The following is a 27,510-nucleotide window of genomic DNA, read 5'->3' as shown; positions in this document are numbered from 1 at the left end:
GGCCGGGAAGAGTTATTTTCACGCACACCCGCCTCGTTTCTAGGCAACGATAGCTTGGGCAAGACCCGTGACGCTCTATCTGTCGGGAGAAAGCTCTCTATGGTTATCAGTGAGGGCCGTTCCCTCCTTGTCTCTGTGGCTGGAGGGGGATTTGGGTTGATACCGGAGCCCGGAGAGGGAGGGGAGGAGAGGGGGGAAGTAACGGAAAGAGACGTTTGGTTGGACACACGCGTCAGTGTGAGGAGCTGCAAGGAAGAGGGGCAGGAATTGGGACGGCGACCACCTTGTCCGCTCGGAAGGCGCTTCCCCGTAGGAACGTGGCGGTCCCCTTGGGAATAGGACAGCAAGGCTCTGGAGCGTGTGTGAATGTTTCATCCGAAGTAAGCCGCGCTGTGGTCGGTGGACCTCCTTTGTAGGCAAATATGTATCGGGTTGTAGGCTTGTGTGTTGCCCGCTCGCTTAAGGGTAGGTCCTGTTGAGGCTTACTTCTGAGTAAATAAGGACCGCGTAGTTGTTTGAGTAGTTGTTTGAGGCTGCAGACTGCGCACGTATGCAAGGGAGTAAATCCTACCGGACACGGCGGACTGACTTCTGAATAGGAAAGCTGCATTGTATAACGGCAATTTTAGCAATGCCTGGAAGTAAAGCTCTGTTGGAATCCCAGGGACTTTCTTGGTTCAAGGTTTATTCTAACGTGCATTTAGACGCATATGGGGCAGTGTAAAAAAAGGGCGCAGCGTGAAATAAGTTTTTGTGCAGTTGATCATACGGGATGTAATAAGGAACTAGGTAGTTTCTAAAAACGAAATCGATGAGCAAAGATAAAAAGAAATAGAAAATGAAAATAAATGTTGGTTTCTTTTAAATCTTCACAACCATATGCTACTTGGCAATAACTTTTTGATTAAAAAAAAACAGGAGGTGCCAGTACTCATATAATGATAAAAGTAGTGTGGGCTGGCACAGGCAGCAAAAAAAGAGGTGCAGGTACTCTGTCTTGGTGAGTAGTGTCACAAAAAAAGCCCTGCTAGTAGTATGTTGTTATATGCCTTCAAGTTTATTACAACTTATGGTGACCCTATGAATCAGCGACCTTCAACAGCGTCTGTCATAAACCACCCTGTTCAGATCTTGTAAGTTCAGGTCTGTGGCTTCCATTATGGAATCAATCCATCTTGTTTGGTCTTCCTCTTTTTCTACTCCCTTCTTTTTTTCCTAGCACGATTGTCTTTTCTAGTGAATCATGTCTTCTCATTATGTGTCCAAAGTCTGATAACCTCAGTTCATCATTTTAGCTTCTAGTGATAGTTCTAGTTTAATTTGTTCTAATACCCAATTATTTGTCTTTTTCGCAGTCCATGGTATGCACAAAGCTCATTATGGGACAAATTACTTGACCAGTCTGAGGCTGGGCAGTGCGTTGGCTGCTTGTGCAATATAAAAAAAGCTTAGAATAAACCCTGACTTAGTTGTGAGTAAAACAGGCGTAAGCTGGGGGTTGGGGGTTAATACTGTAGCCTGGTGCTTTTAAGTCACAGGCATGTAAATGCATATTGCAATATACCAATAGTATCAATAACCCCTGAAACAAAGGTGGACTGCTATTGCTAAGAATGCATTCCTAACAGGAGACGCTGATCTTACTGGGTGGTGGTGAAAGTAGATATAAAATGCCCAATTGAAAGGAATAAGCATTGACAAATGTCCAGTGTGTTTAATACACGCTCCGTGATGTTAAATAAATACATATGTATTTACATCTGATTTATAGATTTCCAGAAAACATATTTTTTCTACTTCTTCCCTTGCTTCTAGCAACCCTAGTTGGGGTAGCCTAGTGTATGAGCACAGCTGAACTGGACAGTTGTAAGATGAAAACAAGAATACAGCTGTCTGGAATGCTATGCCATGTACACAGAGCCTCAGTTGATGGCTGACTAGAGAAGGAAGGCTTGTCTGGAAGAAGGCAGCCCATAAAGTAATGAGGTCCCATATATGTGCTTGTCTCTGTTGGGTGTCTCCTTAAGGGAGGTTAGAGTGGTGTGTTGGCCTGATGACAACAATGTGAGGTAGCTTAGGCTAGCATAAGAGAGGGAGATTTGCCCAGGGCTACTCAGTGAGCTTTATCTCTGAATGGGGATTTGAACTTGACCCACTAGTCTAGAGTCTAGCCCTGGAGTGGGGATCCTTTTTCAACCGAAAGGATGCATTTCCTTGGCTGTAACCTTCTGAGGGCTGCATGCCGGGAAGGGGGGGGGCTTCAAAAGTAGGTAGTGCCTAAGTGTGTGACTCTTGCCTTTGTACAGTAGGCTACACTTGAGCCATGCAAAAGTCAACCGTTTCTATACAAAAATCTCTCCATCCTCCATTCAGACCAGGAAGACAAATGACTACCTAGGCAAAAGCTCTCAATGAGGAGCAGGGTCCGTGAAGGGTGTGGCCTGGGGAGATTCCTGAGAGCCAGATAGAGAGGATTGGAGGGCCGTATCCAGCCCCTGTACCTGAGGATCCTCACTCCTACTCTAGCCATTTTACCCGGTTGGGTGGCTGGCTGGACAACTATATGAAGATAGCTCATCCGTACCATTAAGTGCTGTTAGGAAGTATGTGTTAAAACATTTTACATAGAAAATTAGGCAGTATGGGATGTTTCATGTCACTTCCTGTTGGCATTTGCAGATGTACATTCAGTACTTGAGCCTAACTTCTGCACAGTGTATTTACTTGTATTAGTATATATTCTTCCAACATTTGATACTTCACAGGCTTGAGCTGGGATGGGGGAAGCAGTAGCCTTCTAGGTGTTGTTGAACTCCAACTCCCATTAGCTTCAGCCAGCGTGACCAGTGACCAGGGATTATAGGAGTTGTAATCTAACACAGTTTCCCATACTGTGGTCTGCAAGCTTCATTCAGGTGGTCTGCGGCATGTCTGTGAATTTGTAGTTGAGGATGGAAGATGGCACATCCATCGCATTAAATATTTACATTGATTTTAATTGTATTTTTATTACCTTTATTTCTTACTTATTGTATGTTTTAATTCTATGCAATAAAATACAATATATAAGAAATAAAAATTATGCAGCATCTAGCAGAGTGCAGTACAATTGCTACAGCAGGCAGAAAAATCATTAAATGGTCTGCCAAGACCCTCAGCAATTTTCAGGTGGTCTGTGGGAAAAGAAAATTTAGGAACCGTTGGTCTAACAACATCTAGAGGGCCACAGATTTTCCATTCCTGCTCTGGAAAGAGACGTCCAGCCATTTCAAATACAGGACACACCTTTTTTCCCCTCACCTGCAATATGGAATGCTTTTATATTTTAAAAAATCTTGCATATTTACACTTAACAGCTCTGTCCTTTTCTCTCTCCCTCACCCCCTTCTCTTTGTCCTCTATCACTTGCTTTCATTTTCTTTTCAAGACATAGCCATGGCACTGCTGAGTGATCTTCCTTAGGGAAATTTGCAATCCTGTTGGGAATCACAGGCTCTTGATTGAAGATCAGTAGATCTTGTAGAATACTGTAACTGGACAAAACATTAGGGCTCAAGATTTGTAGAGAGGTTTTTATTTATTTATTTATTAAATTTAGTGCTCATGCAACAGGAAGAGAGAGATAAAGAGAAATGGAGCATTTGTGGAAATGCATTTTTCAAAAGTAAGAGTTGAATTTCATGCATGGAGTTTTAATTACAAAACCTTTTAGCCAAGAGGTAGAAACCCCTTTTGTGGTTTGAGGCCATTTTGCCAATGTTGTGTTGTTTGGCAGGTGCTGTAGAAAAAAAATCATGTAAACATGCATGCAGTTTTACAAAAAATGGCACATGGTGTACAGATTGTCTTGAATACCAATACAGAGTCACACACATTCATTCTCAAAAGACTTTTTCCACCAGCAACTGAATCTTAACAGAGCAAAGTCTCAGTTATCTCTGGTCTCCAGGCATTGGAAAACATCATGGGGAGACAGGAGGAATTATTCCCACCTTCCAGGTTCCTCTTAGGAGGCAAATTATACCTTGTTTTAAGCATGTTTTTTTTAAAAAAGTGTGCCTAAGTTTACCTTTATTATTTTTAAGGAAAAGCAGACATGGGCAGTCCCAATATGAATTGAGCTCATAACAAAGCCTTCCCCCAACTCTTCCACCTGTTATTTGTGACAGCTGAAGCATTCTCTACTTGGACAGAAGGATTAGTTGTGCAGTTTGGGGTTTCTTAAGCCAGGAAGCTTCTATTGTTGTGCTCCTCTACTAGAAAACTACCTGGAGCAAAGTCCTGCCCATCATCTTCGCAATTCCAGTCTTTGAAGTTGGTAATTGGGCCAAAGACAGGTAGTGGCTACATGGGGGAGTTGCAAGGGGCTAGAATGAAATGAAGAGAGGGCTCCTTAGGGCTGGCACTACTAACCTTGCTTTGTAGCCCAGTCTGATGCATGATGATTTGGAAGCACCACTGAATGCAACGGGGCTTGTAGTGAGATTGGGACTGCAGCTTTTGTACATCAAGCGAGTTGCTGAATGTGGTTTAACTGACAGGAGACATCGGTAAAGGTAAGGTAAAGGTGTCCCCGCACTTGTAGTGTGAGTCGTTTCCGACTCTTAGGGTGACGTCTTATGACGTTTACTAGGCAGACCGCATATACGGGGTGGGTTTGCCAGTTCCTTCCCCGGCCTTTCTTTACCTCTGAGTGTATGCTGGGTACTCATTTTACCGACCATGGATGGATGGAAGGCTCAGTGGACCTCGACACCTTTTACCAAAGATTCTACTTCCTCCTTCCATTGGAATTGAACTCCGGCCGTGAGCAGAGCTTTGGCTGCGTTACCGCCGCTTACTACTCTGCGCCACGGAGTGAATGCTGCTATTTAATTTTCTGTCTCTTCAGTACCAGCATGGTTCATTTTATCTGTATTGCTGAAACATAATGAGTGTTTATGCACAGGGGTTGCTGCGCCTGTTTTAATTAAACCAACTTCTAACTAATTTTCTGGATACAGTCCTCACCTGGGGAAATAATTTGTCTCAAGATATTTCGGCTGATTTTTTTCTTTGTCTTGCTAATAGAAACTGCCCTGCTCTCTGGCAACTGCAAGATGTGCTAGTTGTTGTCACCAAGACACCAGTTCCAAAAGCTAGTGTAGGATTCCCAGAATGAATTGGATCCTTTGCTTTCCAACTCCCAAGAGGAAGATACCTATGGGAGCACAAAGTTGCTGTATCACATTTGGAGTTAATAATAGCAATTGCTCTAAGCACCATCTCGAAGCCAGAGAAATATAAGCCACTAAAATGAATAGAATAGGTCAAGGTTCCGACTAACTTGCCCATTGACTTCAGTGGGGCAAGTACAGCTTACTTTCTCTGAATTAAGGTTACTGTATATGCACCCTCCAACTGGAAACTGTAGAAGGGTGAAAGGAAGTCACATCTTCTGCTTGACACTTGTCAACCAGAAGCTGTTAACTGGTATAAAGGATGTCAAGGGGTTTATTATGCCTAATCTACAGAGGAGCCATTAAAAAAACCCTTCTGTTCTTCTTCATTGATAGATCGGCGTACAGATAATAAAACTAGAGTTTATTCCTGCTTGTCAGGGAGACCTTCTGAAGTGACAGACTGTCAAGTACTGGGGAGGAGGAAACGTTTCATAGGTTATATTAGAAGTTCAGTTAGAAAAAATGATGAACTCTTGTCATGCCAGCTTGCCAACCTTGCCCTGGCCTGCATTTAAAATGGCTGCACACAAAGCCTTGTGGGGATTTTTCCCCTTGACATCTTTTTCTGTAACTTGCCAGTAAGCGGTTAACATTTGGTTTTCCTCATCAGGGTGGCTTGGCAATTTTACAACCTCAGCTGTATGAGATTACAAGCTAGCCTCACACCTTGTTATCAGTGGAAGGGGCCTGATTCCATCAAGGCCATAAAATTCAAGGGAAACCAGGAGGGAGGCGCCTGGTGTTGTGGGAACATAGTTTTTTCATCCTTTTGATAATATCTCAATTGGTTAATTGTCTCCAGGCTTTCACTACAACTCTGATAATTAAATGATGGTAAAATGATTTTTTGTGTGGATATGTCAGATAAAACAAGAATCCTAACTGGACCACAGTTCTTCTGTGCACCAAAAAGCTTTGTAATAGAAAGGAGAGATGCCAGTAATATATCTGCACTGTGATGGTAAGATCATACATGACCTCAGGTGTTAACAGAGAGTTAAGCAACTCCTATAACTGCCTTAGGAACAGAAGCTAATTCAGAATTTGTAAATTGTGTTTACTGTATGCAACAATATGACATTTTCTTTGGATAAATAAGCCTTGATTGGTGTGGCCTGCATACACCAAGCTGGGTAGCAAAAATTAATATACTGGTTGAAATTCTAGTCTTATGCGTTCACTTGCAACCCCAGCTTCCTATTCTGGACCAGATTATGCAATCTGTTTGATACATACACTGGTTTGCTGTAAATATGTTTGCTCTAGGGCAGTGGTTCCCAAACTCCCCCCCCATGGACCACTTGAAAATCTCTGAGGTTCTTGGTGGACCACTTGATGATTTTTCTGCCTGTTGTAGCAATTGCAGTGTGCTGTGCTAGATTATTTTAATTACATTTTAATTGCTGCTTTTGTGTCTTACATGCTGTATTTTATTGTATTACAATTTGAATTCTATGGAATTTATATTGTAATAAAATAAAATGCAATAGGTAAGAAATAAAATAATACAATTCTTAAATACAATTAAAATCACTATCAATATTTAATGCAATGGATGTGCCATCACCTGTGTTCAACCACAAATCCACAGACATACTGTGGACCTCCTGAATGAAGCTCATGGACCAGTGGTGATCCTTGGACCACAGTTTGGGAACTCCTGAGCTAGGGCATTTCTCTTTTTTCATTTGGAATGCTCTCCACCTCTTATTTTTGTTAAGGTACAGTTGAATACTTTAGATACGCTTTTTATGCAATCTGTGTAGGACAGAAATCTTCTTTATCATGTTATATCCAAGCCTTTACCTGCAACAGAGCTGAGGTTACCTTCTTTGTTTTATTTAATCCAGGATTAAATTTGGCCCAGAGAGATTCCTTTATGTGTACCTGTTGGACCATTGCATGTAATTATGCGCAGCATTGGTTAAACTAGTTTCACATTAACTGGGAAACCTTGTGCAAAAACATTCTTAAGTTTGCTTACTTCCTTTACTGTAATGAGCCCTGTCACTTACAGATGGATTACCTATTACTCCATTTCTGTAAGTCACACTTCAGTTCAGTGGGAATCTGAAATGATGTCTGCTATCTGTCATTGCCAGTGGGTGGCAGAAGGAAGCCAGCTGTGCCTAGTATGATTTAGATGCCACGTAAAAGTAACCAAAAAAGAAAAAGAAAAAAAGAAATACAAATTGAAGAAAGAGATACTGTAATGGGTTGGATCCAGACTACCTGTGAGCTGCACTCTGTCTATGAGACACACCTTTGGAGGAATCTGGGTGATTTTTACCCAATGCCCCCTTCCCTCTGCCTGGAGGTTTGGGGACCCTCTAGAACAGCTTGAGAGCTGATGCTGGGGTCTAGAGGGGGAAATTGGTTCTCCCCCCCCAATTCTCCAGTGGAATTTATTCACTTTTGTGAATAAAAGGAGCCCTTCTGTTTTTCAGAAGTTAAAGTTTGCATACTGGTTACAGGATACAGGATACACGGCGGCAGCAGCAGCAGTCCCCGACAGCATACAGTCTCAATATACGTTGCTCACTGTTAACTCCATCCAACTTTCCCCCCACTCAACACATTCCCTCCTGCTGGATTTATAGGGCCTTGGGCTCATTAGTGGTTACAGCTGCCTGATAGCAGTAACCTGAGTCTTGTTATCTCCCTGGCTCTGCCCAAGAGTAGCTTAACCCTTTCCTACCTTGTTTGTGAGGGCAACTGCTGGCTCTATGATAGCCAACGTGACTGGCCCAAGGTCACCCAGTGAGCTTCATGGCTATGTGGGGATTCGAACCCTGGTCTCCCAGGTCATAATCCAACATCTTAACCAGTACACCGCACTGGCTCTCACAGCCTTCGGTAATGTGATGTAAAAATAAGAAGAGTCCTGTTGAATATTTATTTATTTACAACCTTTATATCCCAACACTTTAGCCCAAAAGGCTCTCAGCATGGCTTAGAAAAATCAGTTCTAAGATGGTCCCTTCCCTTAAGCTCAGAATCTAAAAGTACATGATGTGTGTGTGTGTGTGTGTGTGTGTGTGTGTGAGAATGGGTGGGAGGAGGCCAAAGGTCCACATAGTCTCATACTCTGTTTCTCACAGTGGGTGATCATATGTTCCTGGGAAGCAGAAGCGGGACACAAAGACAATAGTCTTCTCTCCTGATGCCCCCAGTTCCCACCCCAAGAAGCAACTCAGATTGCACACTGCCTGTAAACATGGATGCCCAGTTTAGGTATCATACTTTAATAGCCATTGAAGAAGAAAGTTATGGATGATGTGTTAATCCCCCTTTAAAGTCATGCCCACAATCACTTCTTGACACCATTAATTACATATTGTATGCCCTGAATCAATCAATCAAAACAGTAATATACAGGGATAGTAAGGAATAAAACAATTAAAAACACCTGTCGTGTACAAAGTTAAGCTGGTTTCCTGTTTCTGCTGTATTTAAAGAATGTGTATTGCTTGTTAATATTTTTCTAACAGGACCATAATTTCTCCCCACTTGTCTACTGTAAGAAATAAATAAAATTGTCAACTAGATTTGTTTTGCTAGGGTCTCCCCTTTTTGTTCTCTTTTCATTTTTAAGAGGAAGCCTTCTTGCTTTTTATAGTTGTGGTGTAGTGGTTAAGGTGTTGGACTACGACCTCGGAGACCACGGTTCTAATCCCCACACAGCTATGAAACTCACTGGGTGACCTTGGGCCAGTCACTGCCTCTCAGCCTTATGAAAACCCTATTAACAGGGTCGCCATAAGTCGGAATCAACTTGAAGGCAGTACATTTACATTTTGATTCTTCTCATTAACCATGCTGGTATTCTGTTGGATTTGTTAGGACCTTTCCTAATGTGTGGCATATATTCTAGTGGCCAAGCTTCTGCTGTTAAGGATTTAAATAACCTTCAAACATTTTGGAGAGATTTGACCTTCTTGACCCGCTTTCAGCTTTCTTTTAACTAATCCACACATTCTTTTTACATTAGAAATAAAATGTAACTGCACTGGACTTCCTGGACAGCTTTCTGCTTACATAAATGTTGAATTGGGAAGCCTGTGGTTGCTAAACCTCTTTTGCATTTGAGAGGGTTTTGGAACAGTTTGGAAACCTGTAGGTTTGCAACTTTATTTTATTTATTTACTAAATTTATATCTGACCTTCCTCCCAGGAGGAACCCAGGGCAGCAGGTAGGTAGGTACGATAGAGAGGGCAGGAAGCTGCTATGTCTATGCTGGTCTTTAGATTTTTAAAAAATTACTATTATTATTTTGCTGTTTGTATTTATAAATTATGAACATGGAAACATAGCAGTTCTCTCATATCGAGTCGGACCATTGGTCCAGCTAGCTCAGTATTTCCTATACTGACTGGCAGCAGCTCTCTAAATTTTCAGGCAGGGGATCTTCCCAGCCCTTCCTGGGGACATTGGGGATTGAATTCTGGTCCTTCTGTGTGCAAAGCAAAAGCTCTACCACTGAGCTATGGCCCTTCCCCAAACTGGTTTTATTGTTTAAATGATGGCTTGTTTGTATTTTTTAATGGGGTTGTGAACAGTCCCAAATGCTGTGCTGGGTGTGGGCAGGATATACATTTAACAAGCAAATAAAGTGACGTAGAGTGGAGCCTTCTCACAAGGACAGAGAAACCTGTTGAGCAGAAATAAAATTGTTGCCAATACAAACAAGTAGCCCCTCTTTGCCTTGACATCTGTGAATGTTTCCCTCCTCCAGTTCTCTTGAGTTTCCTTGATGTGGCTTCTTTCCATGTCTTGCTGGAAAGAAAGGAAAAGGGGTGGGGGGCAATTAAATGTTTAATGCATAGTTTTGTTTAAGGTTTATTACGTCAATGGGATGGAAACTGCAGTTTAGTTGAGGTCAGGGAACAGACAGGCAGAGGGGGGGCTGACCTCCTCGCCCTGCTGCCGAACTCGCTCTGCTGCTTAACTTGCCTTGACACTTTGTCAGCTGGGGCCTTCCTTAGTGAGGGGCTGGGCTGTGTAAGGACTTTGACTAGTGGTACTAAGAAAGGTTAACTAGCTTTTACTCTATTTTTATTTTATTTGCTGACAACAACCACTTTTATCAGTGCAAGTTCCCCTGTAGTTTTAAGTGGTGCCTTGCACTCTGGCCTGGACAAACTAGACTAGCTTTTGTCTGCTTTTAATCTAAGCAAGGGGCTGCGACTTCCAGGCGAGTAGAAGTGTTCAGCCTAGGTAAGATCACCTAAATGTCACTCCTTTCTTCCTCCTCCTCACAAATAAGAACATAAGAAGAGCCTGCTGGATCAGGCCAGTGGCCCATCTAGTCCAGCATCCTGTTCTCACAGTGGCCAACCAGGTGCCTGAGGCCGGCGGCTCTTGCCAGTAGAGCCCAAAATATATGTTAATTTCTTCCCCAGCTCAACTGGACAGCAGAATGAAGATACATTTTTAAAAGCCATTTCTCAAACATTTTAAACAAACTCTTCATGACTGGCACAACTTTAGAACATTTAACACCCACTGACAGTCAAGAAGCTTGGATTTACAGTCTTTGTCTTTATGTTAACGTTCAAGCCCAGCTCAGTCATAAGAGGTGATGCAGAATCTTTCAATGCCCAGGAGACCTCATCTCTCTCTGCACAAGAACATTTGTCTTCTACCCTTGGCTTTCCTTCACCCCTGTGCTGAAGAGATCCCCATCCACTACCAGCAACCCCAACAGACCCCAGCTTCACAGAAGAAGGGCAGGTATCAATCCCCCTTCCTCTCTGGCATGTCCACCAGCTAGCCAAATTCACTCTTCCCTTCTGTTTGTTGTTTTCCCACCTAGAACAGCCTGACCTTTCTTTAACCTAGGGAAACAGAGCTTGTGGTTGTGTTTAAGGAAGGCTAAAGCTGCCCTTTTTAGCAAAGACTGAGCTGACTCTCTCCCTGTATGTATTGGTGGAGTTTCCTTTCTCCCCTTCTCTCCGACTGAAATTTAGTCTTGTTTACAGTGTTCCCTGAAGCTTTCCTGCTAGGGTGGTGTTGAAAACTAGCTTTCTATAGGCTTCCTTCTCCTAGGATCTGTCTCCTAAAATATAGGTTCTTTCAGGATTTGGCTCCTAGCTCAGGGTGACCTTAGGCTGCCCTTATTACTTATTGCTCTGAGCTGTTTTAATTCAATTAAATAATGAAATAAATGGAAGCTACTTTCCCTCTTTTCGGTCTGCTGCTTAACTTGCCTTGTCGCTTTGTCAGCTGGGGCCTTGACGCTTCGTCAGCCGGGGCTCCCTCTAGCTCGTGGAGGATATCAGGAGAAGCCGGGTTGGGCTGATTCTAAGGATTCTTTCAAATGTACATAAAAATAGGAGTCAGGATGTATTTTAGACCCATGGGATGAGCCTGGCTTCCCTTTACTTTCTGCTATGCATGATTGTTTAAATGTGCAGTCGTATAGTGCCCAGTTCCCTATCTCCCACCCCCAGCCAAAGCTTAAAAACTGCTCTGGTAGATGCAAGGGAGTTTTATGCCACAGGTATCCAGCCTGTTAGCCCTTTTCAGTCTTTTCTGTTTCAAGCTGAGAACTTCTTCCCCGAGCTTGGTCCTCAACAAGGAATTCGTACATTATACTTTAAATCAGGTGTGTACTGCCTTTCACCAAAATGATTGAGTCAGTTTTTGAAAAACAATGAAAGTGACTCGACACAGGGGTATATCTTCTGCCTTTATGCATATCTATACCAGCCTTCCTCAGCCTGGTGCTCTTCAGATGTTTTGGACTACAATTCCCATCACCTCTGACCATTAGCCATGCTGGAGCAGATAGGAGTTGTAGTCCAAAACATCTGAAGGGCCCCAAGTTGGGGAAGGCTGGTCTAGAGTCTCCCTAATTTAAGGTACTTTAAATCACCAAGAAAGTGGGCTGATTAAAATCAGGTTTCTAGGTAATTCATGTGTTTCCTGAATAGCAAGCATACTCATTGGTTGCTATAACACCTATTGCAAACTAAATATATTTGGTACTTCCCAAGAGTATAATCCAAAACCTTGGGTCATGCAGCCCACACATTGTTTTCCCTACAGAATATATAGAGACATAGGAAGCTTTCCTATACCAGATCAGAGTACTTCTCTGCTGGGGATTTTATATCAACTATATTTCTCAGTATCTGGACTGCTAAATATTGCTGCTTGCTGCTGAGTGCTCTGCTGCTCCTAGAAGTTTCGGTTTTAGGCTGCTTTTATCTTTGCTTTTCGGGCTCCTGGCTGGCAAAAGATATATTATTTGGCCTCGGCATGTAAATTTTACCTTATCTGGTCTGCTGAGCTCGGGCTTTTTTGCCCTACTTTGTATTTGTCTTTATGTGCAGTGCTAAATTGAGTTTTTAATTGAGCTCTAAGTGAGCCTAGCACAACTACTGATAATCCTGCATTTTCTCCCCGTCATAAACTACTTAAATTACTGGCAGCCATGGCTCTCACTTGACAAGTAAGCAAGGCTTCGGGGAAAGCTTTACGCCCTGCACTAACCTCCTCCAAGAGGAAGAAGGAAAAGAAAAGTACTAAAAGTAAGAAACAAGTCAAAAAACCAACTAAAATCTCTTTGTACTTCCCCTTTAAAGAGAATCATCTAGAAATGGATCAAACAGAGGTTGAGGGCGAGGCCGGAAGTTCTCAGCTGCTGGATGATGAAGCCCCCTCAACATCCCCTCAGGCCATCCAATACTTGGATTGGTCGGTGGATTATAATAAGGGAGGATTGCCCCTCCTCGATAGGCCTACCGGGGGTCCTAATCTGGCTTCTGAAATTGAGGCAGTAATGCCCCTAAGCTGCCCTTATGAGCGTCAGCCCAATCTCTATTCGTGCTCCCCCGCCTTGTCTCCTCTGTGTATGAGATGTGACCTTACCTTTCCAAATGATCGGACTTTACTGTCTGGATCAATTAACCTACGCCCTACAGACAATGCTCCCTCTCCTCCTCCTCGACTCAGTACGTTAATCAACTCTACCCTTCAACAGGCTTCTGCTGAGCTAGCGGCGGAGACGAGACCTACCTCCTCTGGGGCTTCTAACCTTGAGGCTTCACTCCTTCTGCTAACCAAAGAACTGGACCTAGTCAAAAATTTTTTATCGAAATGTTATAATCTCCTGGTGGTGCTAGCTGAATTTCATAAATCTTATCCTTATGCAATTATCCTGGGCAAAGCAACCAGAGCCAATGATCCGCAAACTTTTTCAGCACCGCATCAATCCTCTTCTAAAGTCTTTAAGAAGTTGGCAAACCGTCCCAGTCGTAAGGCAAAGCATAAATCTTTAGCTCACCCTAAACCCCAAAACATGAAGGCATGTAATGGTAAGCTTAACAAAATAAAACGACGAAAAGGGCTAAATTTTAAAAGGCTCTTCAACCTTCTTGCCTCCTCTCCACCACCCATTGCCCCTATAAGAAAGGAAAAGAAAGTCTCTACACAGCCTAATAAACCTAATCTCTCTCCTAATAACTTAAACTCTGAACCTAATTTACCTTGCCTTCCGGGGCTGCTAAGAGTGTTACCACGTGAAATACCGATGTCGCCTTTAAACGATATCCCTGAAACTGCATCTCCATTGGTTGGAATTCAAGATCCCTGGCAATATATTCTTGAGACTGCATCCTTCCCTCAAAAGACACCACGATACCTACCGCTCCCCCTAGCAAAACAAAAGTGGAATCTGATTTTGAACAACCAAAAACTAGTTTTCTCAAATTTCCAAAACCAAAGGGTTGGCTTTCCTTTTCTCAACGTAAAACGCATTTTCTAAATCTGCTGCGTAAAATAGTCCCTCACTGTGGGCAGTTTGATTATATTATTGATATTGTATATTTGTTTTCTAACTACCGTAATGCGCGTGCGATAGTCACATTTACATCTCCGGCATCTGTGCTTTCGCTTTATAAGCAGACATTTTTATTCCTTAAGGCAAATATCCCAATATCTAGATAGTTCATTAATCAAACCCCTGTTCTCTAAAGAAACCAACCCTTCCAACAAGGAGAATATCTGCTACTCTCTTATCCAGTTTAATAATCCTAATTCTCCCTTGCACTCTAATCTTAGCGGACTTTCCTTCAAATCTGCTCCCCCTGATCACTCTACTTTGTCCATGTACACTTTGGTCCCTGAAGAAATAGAATTATTAAAATCTTTCCAATTTCTGCCCTTTCAATCCCAACAGGAGATTATCGCTAGATTTATCTCCTTAATTGGTACTCTTACTCAAGCCCTCCCTCACAATAAGACCATTCCACTTCAACCACTCATATTGGTTAACGATCAGCCGAAATCCAATTCCAAGTCTGGTGAACCTAAAGCGAGGGCCTATCCCTGCGATCAGGAGTATCGCCTTGATAAGCCTCTCTCTCCCATCCAAAATCAGATTCCCTTATCTTCCCCCATGTGCCAACAAAATCTAGCTAATAGTTTTAGTGATCTTCTGAAACCCTCCAAGCATCCTAGGCCTTACTCGCTAGCCCTAACTTCAGGCCTTGAATGGCTTCGTGTCAGATATCTCGATCCTGAGGAACTGGGACATTCCCCTGCTAAGCCCCCCCCCCCACCCATTGGGACTATCCAGCTGCCGGAGGGTAGACTCTTGAGGAGTGTGGGCTCTGCGTTTGTAGACAGAGCAGGTGACCTTAACCAGATCACTGAGTTAGAATGACAATCCTCATCTTAACTAACTAAATAAATAATTTTCGCAAGTGTTTTTAAATTGTTTTTATACTGTTTTGAATTTTAAAATTGTGTTTTAAATTGTTTTTAAAATATGTTTTTAAATTGTGTATTTGTTTTAATGTTTTTGATTGCTGTAAACAGCCCAGAGAGCTTCGGCTATGGGGCGGTATACAAGTGCAATAAATAAATAAAATAAATAAATACATAATCTCATCTGCTGATCCGCCCCTTGGGCCATGTGCCAATGCTCTATGGGCTACTCAGGGCGGAGCAGATACTCCCCAGGATTCGTTTAAGACCCTGTCGTGGAATATCGCTGGCTGGGCCTCAAAAAAATCATCCTCAAACTTTTTGGAATTCCTTAAAAAGCATGAGGTGATTTGCCTCCAGGAAACTTGGTCCACTAATAGTATCTATCTGAATGGATACGCCATGTATGAGCTAACTGCTGTGGCTGCTGACGGTAGGGGTAGACCCAGGGCTGGTTTGGCGATTCTTATATCCACTTCTCTCCGAGCAATTTTCACGGTACTGGGTGCATGTGCTAACTTTGACCTTGCAGGCCTACTGAAATTTAAATCTGCATCCTTTTTATTTATCAATGTTTACATTCCCCCTGCTGCTTCTAAGAAGGATATAGAATTGTCCTGGGATACTTTGGAGAGATTTATTTTAGACCTTATCTCTTTTTATTCCAGGGCAAATCTTATTATTCTCAGCGATTTTAACGCAAGAATCGGCCCTAATAATAACGCCCTTTTAAACTCGCCCTTATGGGGCGTCCTCGACTCCTCTGACTATATGCCCAGCTATCAAAGATCTTCTAAAGATCTTAAAGTAAATTACGCAGGGATCTGTATGACTCAGCTTGCCGCTAGACTAAATCTCCTGATTTTAAATGGATATGTAGAATTAGGAAATAGCCCAGAATTTACGTTTACCTCTTCCCATGGCAGTAGTGTTATTGACTTTGTTTTAATTTCCTATCCTTTGCTTCCTCGGACTTCTAATTTTACAATAGCAGCTAAATTTGACAGCGACTATTTCCCTTTAATCTTTACACTATCACTGACTGAGCCCGGTCATTCTCCTGCTCATCTGCAATTTGCAGCCAAGGATCCATCCTCCAGCTATAAGAGGATCCGTTGGTCCGTCGCTTCCTCTAATAAGGTAGCTAGCTTTCTTACCTCCCCCAGGGCCGTGGCTCTTAGATCTCGAATTGTGAATGCCGGCCTTGGAGCTCCCTCTGATGCTTCTGCTGTTCTGGCCGATTACTCATTACTATCTTCCGCCTTATATGCGGTTTTAACACCTAAATTTTATGCTCCCAATACCGTAACGAGCCCTGCTATTTCCCGCTGGTTTGATAAGGACTGTTCTGAGGCTAAGAATCAACTGAGATCGATCTACAAGCTTTATAGGACAGAAAATCTTTCCGCATTACCCCCTGAATACTTCACTACTAAAAGGAAATACAAGCAATTACTTTCCTCTAAAAAGAGATTAGCACTCCAGAATAGATGGAAAGCATTAATTAGTGCTTCCATTAATAGAAATTCACAACTTTTCTGGTCTCTTGTGATTGACGCTCTTGGTTCCTCCACTCCTTCTCAATGCTGCAATATTCCTCCTGCTATTTGGGAACGCCATTTCTGTGCTCTGTTTTCTGACGATGAAGGCTGGCCATTGTGTCACTTGACCTCTGTGGACTCTCTTTCCCTCCCCTACTGGCCTCCTGTAACGTCATCGGAGATTACCTCTTTGATTAGTAACCTTAAGAGTGGCAAAGCCCCGGGCATTGACGCCTTCCCTTCTGAAATGCTAAAGAGGCACATCGACTGGTGGGCACCCTTACTAGCCACATTTTCCCACATTAACCATTCTGGTCGAATACCCTCTATGTGGCTTGAGGCTGTAATTATCCCTGTCTTCAAGAAAGGCAACAGAAGTGATCCTGCTAATTACAGGCCTATTAGCCTTCTATTTATTGTAGGTAAACTATATGACAGTTATCTTAATCTTAGGCTGCTGGCTTGGATTGAGGAGGAAAATATCCTGGGCAGAGAGCAGGCCGGGTTCAGAAAGGGTAAATCTCCGATTGATCACTGTCTAATATTAACACATTTAGCCGAGAAGTATTCCTCCTCCCTTGGCAATGGTTTATCAGTCGCCTTCATGGACCTTAAAGCGGCCTTCGACTCTGTCTCAAGAACAAAACTTTGGGCCAAGCTGTATCATTCCACTATAGATAAGAGATTGCTCTTTCTTATCAGTTGCCTCTATCATCACACTTCCGTTCGCGTTCGTTGCGGCGCCAATGGAAGCTTGACCAATTCCATCCTGGCCTCTAGTGGGGTGCGCCAGGGCTGTATTCTGGCTCCAACATTATTTAATCTTTTTATTAATGATTTGAGTAATTGCTGTTTGTCTGATAATTTTCACCCTCCCAATTTAGCTGGGGTTAAATGCCCTTTGCTCCTATATGCCGATGATGCCGTTTTAATGTCCCTATCGAATATCGGCTTAAAACTGCTTCTATGTGCCTTTATGGGATATTGCACTGAAAACTCTTTAACTATTAATTTCTCTAAATCTAAGATTATTGTTTTTTCACGTCGTATATCCATCCACCCCTGGATCATTTAAGGGCCAGTCTATATAGAGGCAGACAGTTTAAATACCTGGGGGTTATATTCCAGGCAACACTCTCTTGGACTGCTCATATTTCTTCTGCGGTTCAATCTGCCTTGAATACCACCAAAGCCATACTTCGTTTCTTTTTTACCACAGGAGGGCAATACATTCCTGTAGCGATTCAAGTTTTCAAATACAAAATCCTTTCCCAACTTCTATACGGGGCCCCGATTTGGGCCCCGGGTTTTAATGCCAAGGTTGAAGCAGTTTTATCTCGCTTTTTGAGAACTATCTTTGGTATGCCCCGCTGTGCATTCGCTGCTGGTCTCCGTCTTGAGGCTGGGCTTTATTCCACTGAATGTACGGTGTGGCTTATGGTCTTTAGATTTTGGATCAAAGTGATCTACGCTGATCCCTCTAAGGGTTATTTACATCTTATATGGAAAGACCCCTTTACTAGCTCCTGGGCAAAGAATTTTCAGAACAAGTTAAAGTTGCTTGGCCTTTCATTAGACTTTCTATCTGCTATGGATCTGGTCTTAGCCAAATACATCATAGAACAACGTGTTAAAGATATTGATCTCCAATACTCAAGATCGAGGGCCAACACTACTTGTTCTCCTATGTCATTAGGCCTGAACTTTGTTTTCCCCAATCATGCTGCCTACCTGTCAAACCTGTCCATCTTGAAATACCGTATGGTATTCTCTAAAGCAAGATTTAATTGTCTTCCCTCGGCGATCCTTGAAGGTCGCTTTCAAGGCATCCCCCTAGTGAAGCGACTTTGTCCCTGTACTCTCACTGAGACTCAATCCCTGGCTCACACCTTGCTTCGATGCAATTTGTATAACGCCGAACGCTCTAGATTTATGCTCCCCATACTCAATCGTTATCCTGGTAGATCCTCTAACTGGTACTTGCAATACCACATGTCAGACAATGATAAGATGACGACACAATCCGTTGCTAAGTTTCTTAATCTAGCCCAGACATTAAGAAAGTCTTCCTTGTTTTAAAGCTTTTTTATCATGAGTATACTTGTATAAATACGTAGTGTTTTTATAGATGCTGTATTATTTGTTAAATTTTATACTGTGGGTCTATGACCGTAACAATAAAGATTGATCGATTGATTGTTTTCCCTACAGAATATATAGAGACATAGGAAGCTTTCCTATACTAGATCAGACTACTTCTCTATCCAGCCTAGTATTGTTTTCCGACTGGCAGCTGCCGATCAGGGTTTCAGGCAGTCTTTCCCATCACTTGCTTACCTGATCCTCGCTTAACTGGAGATGCCAGAGATTGAACCCAGGACCTGCTGACTGCAAAAAATATGCTCTGTCACTGGGCTATTGGCTTTCCCCAGATGTTAAGCAAGCAGTTGCAAAATTAAGATTTTTATATGTGTATAAAGCTAGTACATTTTATTACTCAGTGAGGAAGAAAGCCTCACTTTCCCATGGCCTACATTTTTGGTTTTACTGCATTTGCACAGCACTTCTGTCTGAAAGCAGGGGAGTGATAGAAGTAGAATAACATTCTTTTTGTCTCACTCTGAACAGGTTGACCCTTGTGATGTCTGCTTTCCACTTCTTGTTCAGCTAGAAAGACATGAATTCAAAAGTCAGAGCAGACCTGTCAGAATGCAGCATCACAGAACGTCTTGTTTTATTTTGAGTTTCCTGCTCTCCTTTGAAGTGTGCTGTGACAGGGATACCTCAAGGACAGAGTCAAGGGAGAAGCTTGTAAGCCGAGAAAAGCCATGGGCTTGAGCTATGCCAGCCTTCACGTTTCCTACAAGATCAAGCTGTTGCTGCTTTTCACCTTGTGTGTCTTATTGGTGGGCTGGGCCACTTCCACTTACCTAGTTAACGCTGTGCATGAAACCCTGAGAGCAAAAAGTGTGGTGGGAAGTTTCAGAAAACCAGCTACTATCACAGAGGATCGCACAGAAAATGCAAAAAGCAATACTATGCCTACTATGAAACTACCCATAATGAAGTCACCATGCCCCTCTCTGTCTCCATATCTGCGTAAGTTGATTCAAGTTTTCATATATCATTCTAAAGCAAACCTCAAGGATTTAGGGGCTTTAGCTTAGAAGCCTAAGCAAGATTTTTTACCTCACTCCTTAAGGCAGCAGTGAGGAAACCTCATGCCAGCGGGCCTAATTAGGCCAACTAGGCCTCCCTATTTGGCCTGCAAGTCTGTTTTGGCCAAGTGCACCAACCTGATGCCGGGTGTGAGGCAGGTAAAGTCATGGCTGGTCCATAAAGCTGCCTATTTGCTACCAGGCCAAGTTCAAGGTTCTAGTTTTGGTGTACAAAGCCCTGTATAGTTCGGGACCAGGATACCTGAAAGACCGTCTTACCTGTTATATACCCAGTCGATCACTGCGCTCTGCAGGTGTGGGCCTCCTGCAGATACCATCTTATCAGGAGGTTCTTTCTGCGCAATATAGGAAACAGACCTTTAGTGTGGCGGCACCCACCCTGTGGAATTCCCTCCCTTTGAATATTAGGCAGGCGCCATCTCTGCTATCTTTTTGGCGCCTTTTGAAGACTTTCCTCTTTCAACAAGCCTTTTAGGTTGAGACCTATCCCAGTCTATGTCTGTGTTAGAATTGCTTAATATGTTTTTTAAAATGTTTTTAACGCTGTTTTGTTTTAATGTATTTTAAAAGATGATGTTTTAAAGTGTTTTTAGTGCTTTGTTTTCCACCCTGGGCTCCTGCTGGGGGGAACACAAATTAAATAATAAATAAATAAATAATAAAGGGGGTTGCACTTGCAAAGCCTTGTACATGGTGCTGTGCATGGCTCTTGCAAGCACCAGCAATCAGTTGATCGGTGGTACTTGCAGAGGTCTCTGAGCAATGTTGTGAAGCCCTGACTGTCAGCTCATTCTCAGGGCTTCAGAAGCTGTGCAAGGCTCTCTGCAAACACCAACAATCAGTTGATTTTTGGTGCTTGCAGGGAGTTCTGCATGTGGACCTTGGGGGACAAAAATGAATCACCTGCTGTCATTGGGATGACAGGTGGTGGGGTCTGCCCACCTTTCAAATTTGGCCCATTGTGGAGGAGGTAGGAATACAATTCACTGGCCAAATCCTGTTCCCTGCCCCTGCCTGAAGGTGAACTTGTCTTCTGCACATAGATGAAATGACACTTAACTTATAAAAATTTCCCATGTCTGTGCTGAAATCTGTGGGGAGGTGCCCAATAGCTAAGATGGGCATTTCCTCCATGATCTAGCCATCCCACATAATTGCATTATTCAGATATTGCTGGACAGAGTAGGATCCAGTCATGGAAAAGCAACTCCTATACCACACCAATAATGTATGAATCTGGCCTTAATTCAGGGCTGGTGAACTTATGGTCCCCATGCTCTATTACTTTGCTGCCTTTGCAGTATTCCCTTCTGGGTCTGCAGTTGCTAGTTTCCAGTTTTAGAGTTAGTTCATGACCTGCTGTTAAGATTTTGGCCTCTGAATCAACTCTGACTGAGAACGTGGAAGGTGTTATTGACAGCTGCCATGCTGAGGAAGAAGATTGTTTGCCACACCGTCATCCCCCACCCCACCACCACCAAAGCAAGTTTAAGTAGCCTTTCAGCATATTTAGTTTCCTACAAGAGATTTTAGTGTATGGTTCAAAAGGATTTTTTACAATAAAGCATCAAAATATCCCTCCCCAGCCCAACCCACTGTCCTTCTCTGAAATAGCTTCATTGATCCCTAGGCATTTAAGTTCAAGAGACTTATAGTAGCTGTGTTTATAGTTTATGTAAATGAGACTGAAGACATCCCTTTCCCCATAGGAGGCCCTAGCACGCTTGCATTCAAAGTATCTCTCACCCTGGAAGAGGTGCAGAAAGAGAATCCTCAGGTGGCAAAGGGACGGCATCACCCAAAAGGATGCTCAGCTCAACAACGAGTAGCAATATTGATCCCACACCGCTATCGAGAGAAGCACCTGCTGTACCTGCTGGAGCACATTCACCCATTCCTACAGCGGCAGCAGCTGGACTATGGCATTTATGTCATCCACCAGGTGGGTCCACGTAGAATGCAGGCTTGTTCTGCAGCTAGAGGTGAGAGCTGAATCTAAATCTCACTGCCCTGTGGTTATTTCTACAGGCCTTACCCTGGCTCTTTTGACTGTTGTCATGTCTGTTTGTTCAGTCGGTGATCAGAACACTGCTTCAGGCAAGTCCCAGATCATTTTCCCCAGTTGTAATACAAATCCATATGCTGCCAGCAGTTAGGAGCCCCTGTGTGCGCTGATGCTGATGACTTTCTTACTTCTGCTGCAAGAGCTTAAAGCAGATCAAATGAATTAAACAGAGTGGGTGGCAAATTAAGTTCATGCACTGTTGGTAGAGCATTGTTATTCTTAAAGCTGCCAGGCATGAAAAATGTGTCTTGCTCAGATAATTGCCTATTTGTGTCCTGGGGCTTGGCTCACTTTTTTGTGTCTTGACTTCCCTTCCTTTGGCTACACCTGGTGAATTTCTTGCACTCGCTACTGTAGAGGTGGTGGCTTTTATCAGGAATAAAATAAGTTCTTTGGCCTTTTTGTCTCTGTTGCGCTCAAAATGTGGCAGCAGAGATAGCAAAAGAAATAAGAATTTGTGGTTAGCTCTTCAGGCTTCCTAAGTCAGTTTCCTAAACAAATAATAATTATCTATCCAATGTAAAATAACTGATTAAAGTTGAATCCAGAGATTGTATGTCTGGGTTCCTTACTGTCCTCCAGAGCTCCTTTAGCTATCCAGTATTTTATTAGCATTGGTGCATCCCCCCCTCCCCCAGCCCTAAGCCTGTAAGCTATATAGATCAAGTTGTGGTCAGAGGACACATGATACAGCTGTATTGCTGGAGTCTGGTCAGTGCTTGGATGGGAGACTGCCTGGGAATCCTGTGTACGCCAGCTTGAGTTCCATGATAGATGTAAATATACTAAGTAGACTAGGATGGCATCAGTTGTATTTGATGCTCTTTTGTACCTACTTTGATTCTGACTTCATGGAAACCTCAGTGTTGTTGTGGAATTCAGTAACCCTATCCAAACCTGCTGGAATAATTACAGATAGACGGCGGGGAGGGAAATGTTATTATAAGATACACTTACGAGAATCTTCAGCCTAGAAACCATGCAGTTATCTTTGCACTTGTATTCACCATCTAACCAGGCAAGGTGGGCTGAATGTTTAGATAGGCACTGTTTTGGTCAGGGGTAATGTGTTGGGCTGGTGACCAGTAGGCATTACTGTCTCTAGTAGTTTTCCATGAAGCCTGCAAGTTTGAAGACGTAATTGTGGTTAAGGGGGAGTTATGTCTATGCCCTGTCTGGGAACGGACTGCCAGGGCCGTTGCTATGGTAGCCATCTGATAGCGACTGGGAAAGTTCTACCAGAGTCTATGTGTTGTTCTCTTCTGAATTATGCCTCTGAGCTGAGAGGCTGTCTTTTGTGTTTATCTATGGAGAGAGATGTACCAGAAGGGGGGTAACTGAAGAATCTCTACATGTATTTACTCTTAAGCCTCTGGCCTTAATGTCTTTCAATAAAGACTCTTAACATGCTCTGAAGAAGTTTCTTGCTCAACTTAACTCCAACGTAATGTATGCTGTTTCACACAACAACGCACACACGCCAACAGTGGTAGCAGAGGATGGTTACGCTCCACAGCGCATTACACGGGAGTAAGTTGCTGGTCTGAACGGCAGACGGAGTTCCAGAGAGGGCAGCTTGATTGATTGAACCAGACGGAGGTGAGCAACATGGCTGTAAACCTGTCTGGGGGAGGCTTGCCGATGGAACGACTTAATGAAAAGAATTTTGGCAGCTGGAAGCTGAGGATGCGGGCTTTGCTGATAACAGAGGATTTATGGGACGTGATTGAGGAAAAAACCCCGGCGGTACCGACCGCGGCCTGGAAGCGTCGAGACCAGAGGGCGCAGGCGTTTATAATCTTGGCTCTATCGGATTCTCAACTGATGTGTGTGAGAGATGAGCCGTCGGCTAAACAGATGTGGGACGCGTTGCAGGATTTGTCCCAGGAATGGCAGCGGAGGCAGGAGGCGCAGAGAGCCCAGCCGGTGGAAGCTGTCAGAAGCAAGGAGGAGAAATGTGCTGAACCGGAGCAGGCTGTTGAAAGCAGACAGGAAAACAAGCGGGAGCAGCAGCGGCTGAAGTCTTGTTTTGCCTGTGGGGCCCGTGGGCATCTCCGTAAAGATTGTGCAGTCAAGCGAAACTCCAGGGACGGAGGCTTGAAGCAAGGAAGTGTGAACTTTGTTTGTAAACAGAAGTCTAAAGACTTGGAACAAATTAACTTTATTGTCGACAGCGGAGCAAGCCATATATTAATTAAAGACAGACGTTTGTTTTACGTTTCAGAAGAAGTGAAAGACTTTGTTTTACTTGCTGATGGATCACGGAAATCTGTAAAAGCTAAAGGTCTGGTGAAATTTGACAAACTTGGACTAATGTCAGACTGTTTGTTTGTTCCGGAATTGGCTCATAATATTTTATCAGTGGGCAAACTGGTGAGTTGTAATTATTCAATTTTGTTTCACAAATACCAATGTTTTGTAATGAGGGGAGATGAAGTGTGCATGCAGGGAAGCCTTAATGATTCACAGTTTAAAATGTCCATGGGTGTGAAGTGTGCTGATGCCTTGAGTTCAATGGGGCGGAAAGGGAATGACGGTCAGGGCTGTAAACAGACAGCCGTAAAAGGCATGCCGTCGGTATTCACTGCCCAGATGGAGGAAGTTCACAGAGAGCTAGAAGAGCCAGCATCATTTCAAGCAATCAGGCTGATGCCTGAGGCAGAGCAGCACAAATGGCAGCAGGCCATGCAGGAAGAATTACAAGCCATGCAAAAGAATGGCACGTGGACATTAGTAAAGTTACCCATGGGTAAAAAGGCCATAGGTTGCAGATGGATGTTTAAGAAGAAGAAAGCAAGTTCCAGGGAAGTACAGAGGTACAGGGCACGTTTGGTTGCCAAGGGATTCACCCAGCAGCATGGGACAGATTATGATGCTGTTTTCGCCCCGGTTGTGAAACATGAGTCCATTCGTGTGCTGCTGAAGCTGGCAGCGATGCAGAACATGAGTGTAAATCACTACGATATAGGGACGGCATTCCTACATGGTGATTTAAGAGAGGAGATATATATGGAACTGCCTCCGGGTTCTGTGTCAAAGGAAGGGTTCGTGTGTAAACTGCATAAATCAATATATGGACTGCGGCAAAGTGCACGCTGCTGGAATGAGAAATTGGACAGAGTGTTGCATGGAATGGGATTCCAAAGATGCAAGGCAGATCCATGTGTGTATATAAAGAGACAAGGGATGAAAACCACGTTCTGTGCAGTTTACGTTGATGACATCATGTATTTTTATCATGAGCAGCAAGAGGAACAAGAATTTAATGAGCAGCTGGGCAGGCAGGTGGACACAAAGAATTTGGGGCCTGTCACGCACTATTTAGGCACGGATATTGTGCGTGCAGAAGACGGAAGCATAACATTGAGTCAGGAAAGTAAAATAAATCAGATCATAGAAGAATGCAACATGACAGAATGCAATGTTGTGAAGACTCCAATGGTTGTAGCTTTCCAACAGAATGTGCAGGAGACGCCTTGTACAGATCCTGAGAAGTACAGGCGCATAATAGGGAAATTGCAATATTTGGTGAAGGTGTCTCGCCCAGACATATGTAATGCAGTCAGTATTTTAAGCCGGAAGGTAGAGCATCCTTCAGAGGCTGACTGGCAAGGGATTAAAAGGATAGTGCGTTATCTGAAAGGCACGAAGACAAAGAGTCTGGTTTTGTCAGGAGTAAAGACAGGAGGTCTTGAATGTTTTGTGGATGCAGATCATGCAGGGGAGCTGAGCAGTCGTAAGTCAACCTCTGGCATAGTTGTGATGTGGCACGGGTCATGCATTGACTGGAGTAGCAAGAAACAAAATGTGGTTGCAACATCAAGTGCAGAAGCCGAGTATGTGGCCCTATCACAGGCCTGTAATGAGCTGCAATGGTTCGCAATGCTCATGCTGGAGGATAGGCATTGATATGCAATTTCCGATTACTGTATATGAAGACAATCAGACCTGCATTAAGATAGCCACATCAGAAGCTCATACCAAGAGAACAAAACATATAAGTGTCAGATACTTTCACGTAAGGGATTGTGTGCAGCAGGGGTTTGTTAACCTAAATTTTTGTGACACTAACAACATGGTGGCTGACATAATGACCAAGCCTTTGTGTGAGGAGAAATTTGGCAAACTGGTGACAAGGCTTGGAATGAACCAAAGTTTGAGTGAGATGTAATTTTGAACTGTACTGAACTGAAAATGTATGACTGTATGACTATGTATTATGGAGATGTATTTCATGTGTATTTTGCAGTCTTAATGGGAAAAAGGGGAACTGTTGGGCTGGTGACCAGTAGGCATTACTGTCTCTAGTAGTTTTCCATGAAGCCTGCAAGTTTGAAGACGTAACTGTGGTTAAGGGGGAGTTATGTCTATGCCCTGTCTAGGAACGGACTGCCAGGGCCGTTGCTATGGTAGCCATCTGATAGCGACTGGGAAAGTTCTACCAGAGTCTATGTGTTGTTCTCTTCTGAATTATGCCTCTGAGCTGAGAGGCTGTCTTTTGTGTTTATCTATGGAGAGAGATGTACCAGAAGGGGGGTGACTGAAGAATCTCTACATGTATTTACTCTTAAGCCTCTGGCCTTAATGTCTTTCAATAAAGACTCTTAACATGCTCTGAAGAAGTTTCTTGCTCAACTTAACTCCAACGTAATGTATGCTGTTTCACACAACGCACACACGCCAACATAATGTGCTCCCCTAACTGGCCGTTGAAATGATGTTGTGCCCACTAGGCTAGAGGTGGTTCCTTAAGCACAGTGGCATAAGTGAGGCATGCTCCCACCAGCTGCTGCCAGTGCTGTTTGAATGGCATTTTGAGAAAAGGGCCATTTAGGAATGAGTATCTCTCAGCAGTGGACATTTTTGAAGGTGCATATGTATTTATTATTACCTGGGGGTAATCCATATTTTCAGTCTCTGCTCCTGTTTGTAAAATAGGAATTGTAAGGATGGATACAACTGGAGAAGCCTCTGTGTGTGTGTGTGTGTGTGTGTGTGTGTGTGTGTGTGTGCGTGCGTGCGTGCGTGCGTGCGTGCGTGCGTGCGTGCGTGCGTGCGTGCGTGCGCGAGAGAGAGAGAGAGAGAGAGAGAGAGAGAGAGAGAGAGAGAGAGAGAGAGAGAGAGAGAGAGAGAGAGAGAAAAGATGCTTATTATTTGTCCTCTTCGTGGGAAGAAGAAATTTGGAATATGATTCTGCATTGCTGGCCCAGTGGAGTTGGGCTGTTGTGCTTACGTGGGTAGATGTTTTCACACTCTTTGCATGCATGCTTATTGATGAAGTGATGATTATTACAAGTGGGACCAGTAACAAAAATGTAGCCATGTGGAGTTCTCTTCTGAGTGCCAGCCAGCCAGCCTTTTCCACACTACTCCATTCCACCCCTCCACCCCCTTTTCTATTTTGTTCTCTCCTAATAGTTGTCAGCATTATTCATTCAGGTGTTTTTCTCTAAATATTTGCTGTGCATCTGCAAACCTCAGATTTTCCCAAGTCTGATACCTTCCTCTTGTGTAGGAATGGTACTGTTTTGGATACATAAGGATCCACACTCACAGAATGAATTTCCTATTAGTATATATTTATACTAATTTAATTTATAGTATAATTTATTTATTAAATTTATATCCCACCCTTCTTCCCAGAAAGAGCCCATGGTAGCAAACAAAAACACTAAAGACACTCTAAAACATGTTAAAAACAAAAGACTTTAAAACATATTAAAACAAAACAGCTTTAAAAACATATTTCTTAAAAAAAAAGCTTTAAAAATATCTTAAAAAGTAATTC

The 27,510-nt window shown here is 43.2% G+C and overlaps 1 protein-coding gene across 3 annotated transcripts in view; it reads left to right on the top strand.

Moving 5' to 3' along the window:
* The first annotated feature begins 291 nt into the window (after positions 1-291).
* The window catches only part of B4GALT4 (beta-1,4-galactosyltransferase 4), a 50,550-nt gene continuing 23,331 nt past the window's right edge, over positions 292-27,510 (top strand). Inside the window, exons 1-3 of one of the 3 annotated variants that reach the window (XM_061628393.1) lie at positions 292-380; positions 19,107-19,577; positions 21,367-21,599. In XM_061628393.1, coding sequence (XP_061484377.1) covers positions 19,307-19,577; positions 21,367-21,599 — 504 coding nt within the window. In that variant the 5' untranslated portion in view covers positions 292-380; positions 19,107-19,306. The other 2 variants (XM_061628394.1, XM_061628392.1) reach the window with 2 other exon arrangements.

This window comes from Rhineura floridana, chromosome 5 (genome assembly GCF_030035675.1).
Source record: "Rhineura floridana isolate rRhiFlo1 chromosome 5, rRhiFlo1.hap2, whole genome shotgun sequence".
NCBI lineage: Eukaryota > Metazoa > Chordata > Lepidosauria > Squamata > Rhineuridae > Rhineura > Rhineura floridana.
The sequence above is the reverse complement of the archived record's forward strand: the minus strand, read 5'-3'. Positions and strand labels throughout refer to the sequence as shown.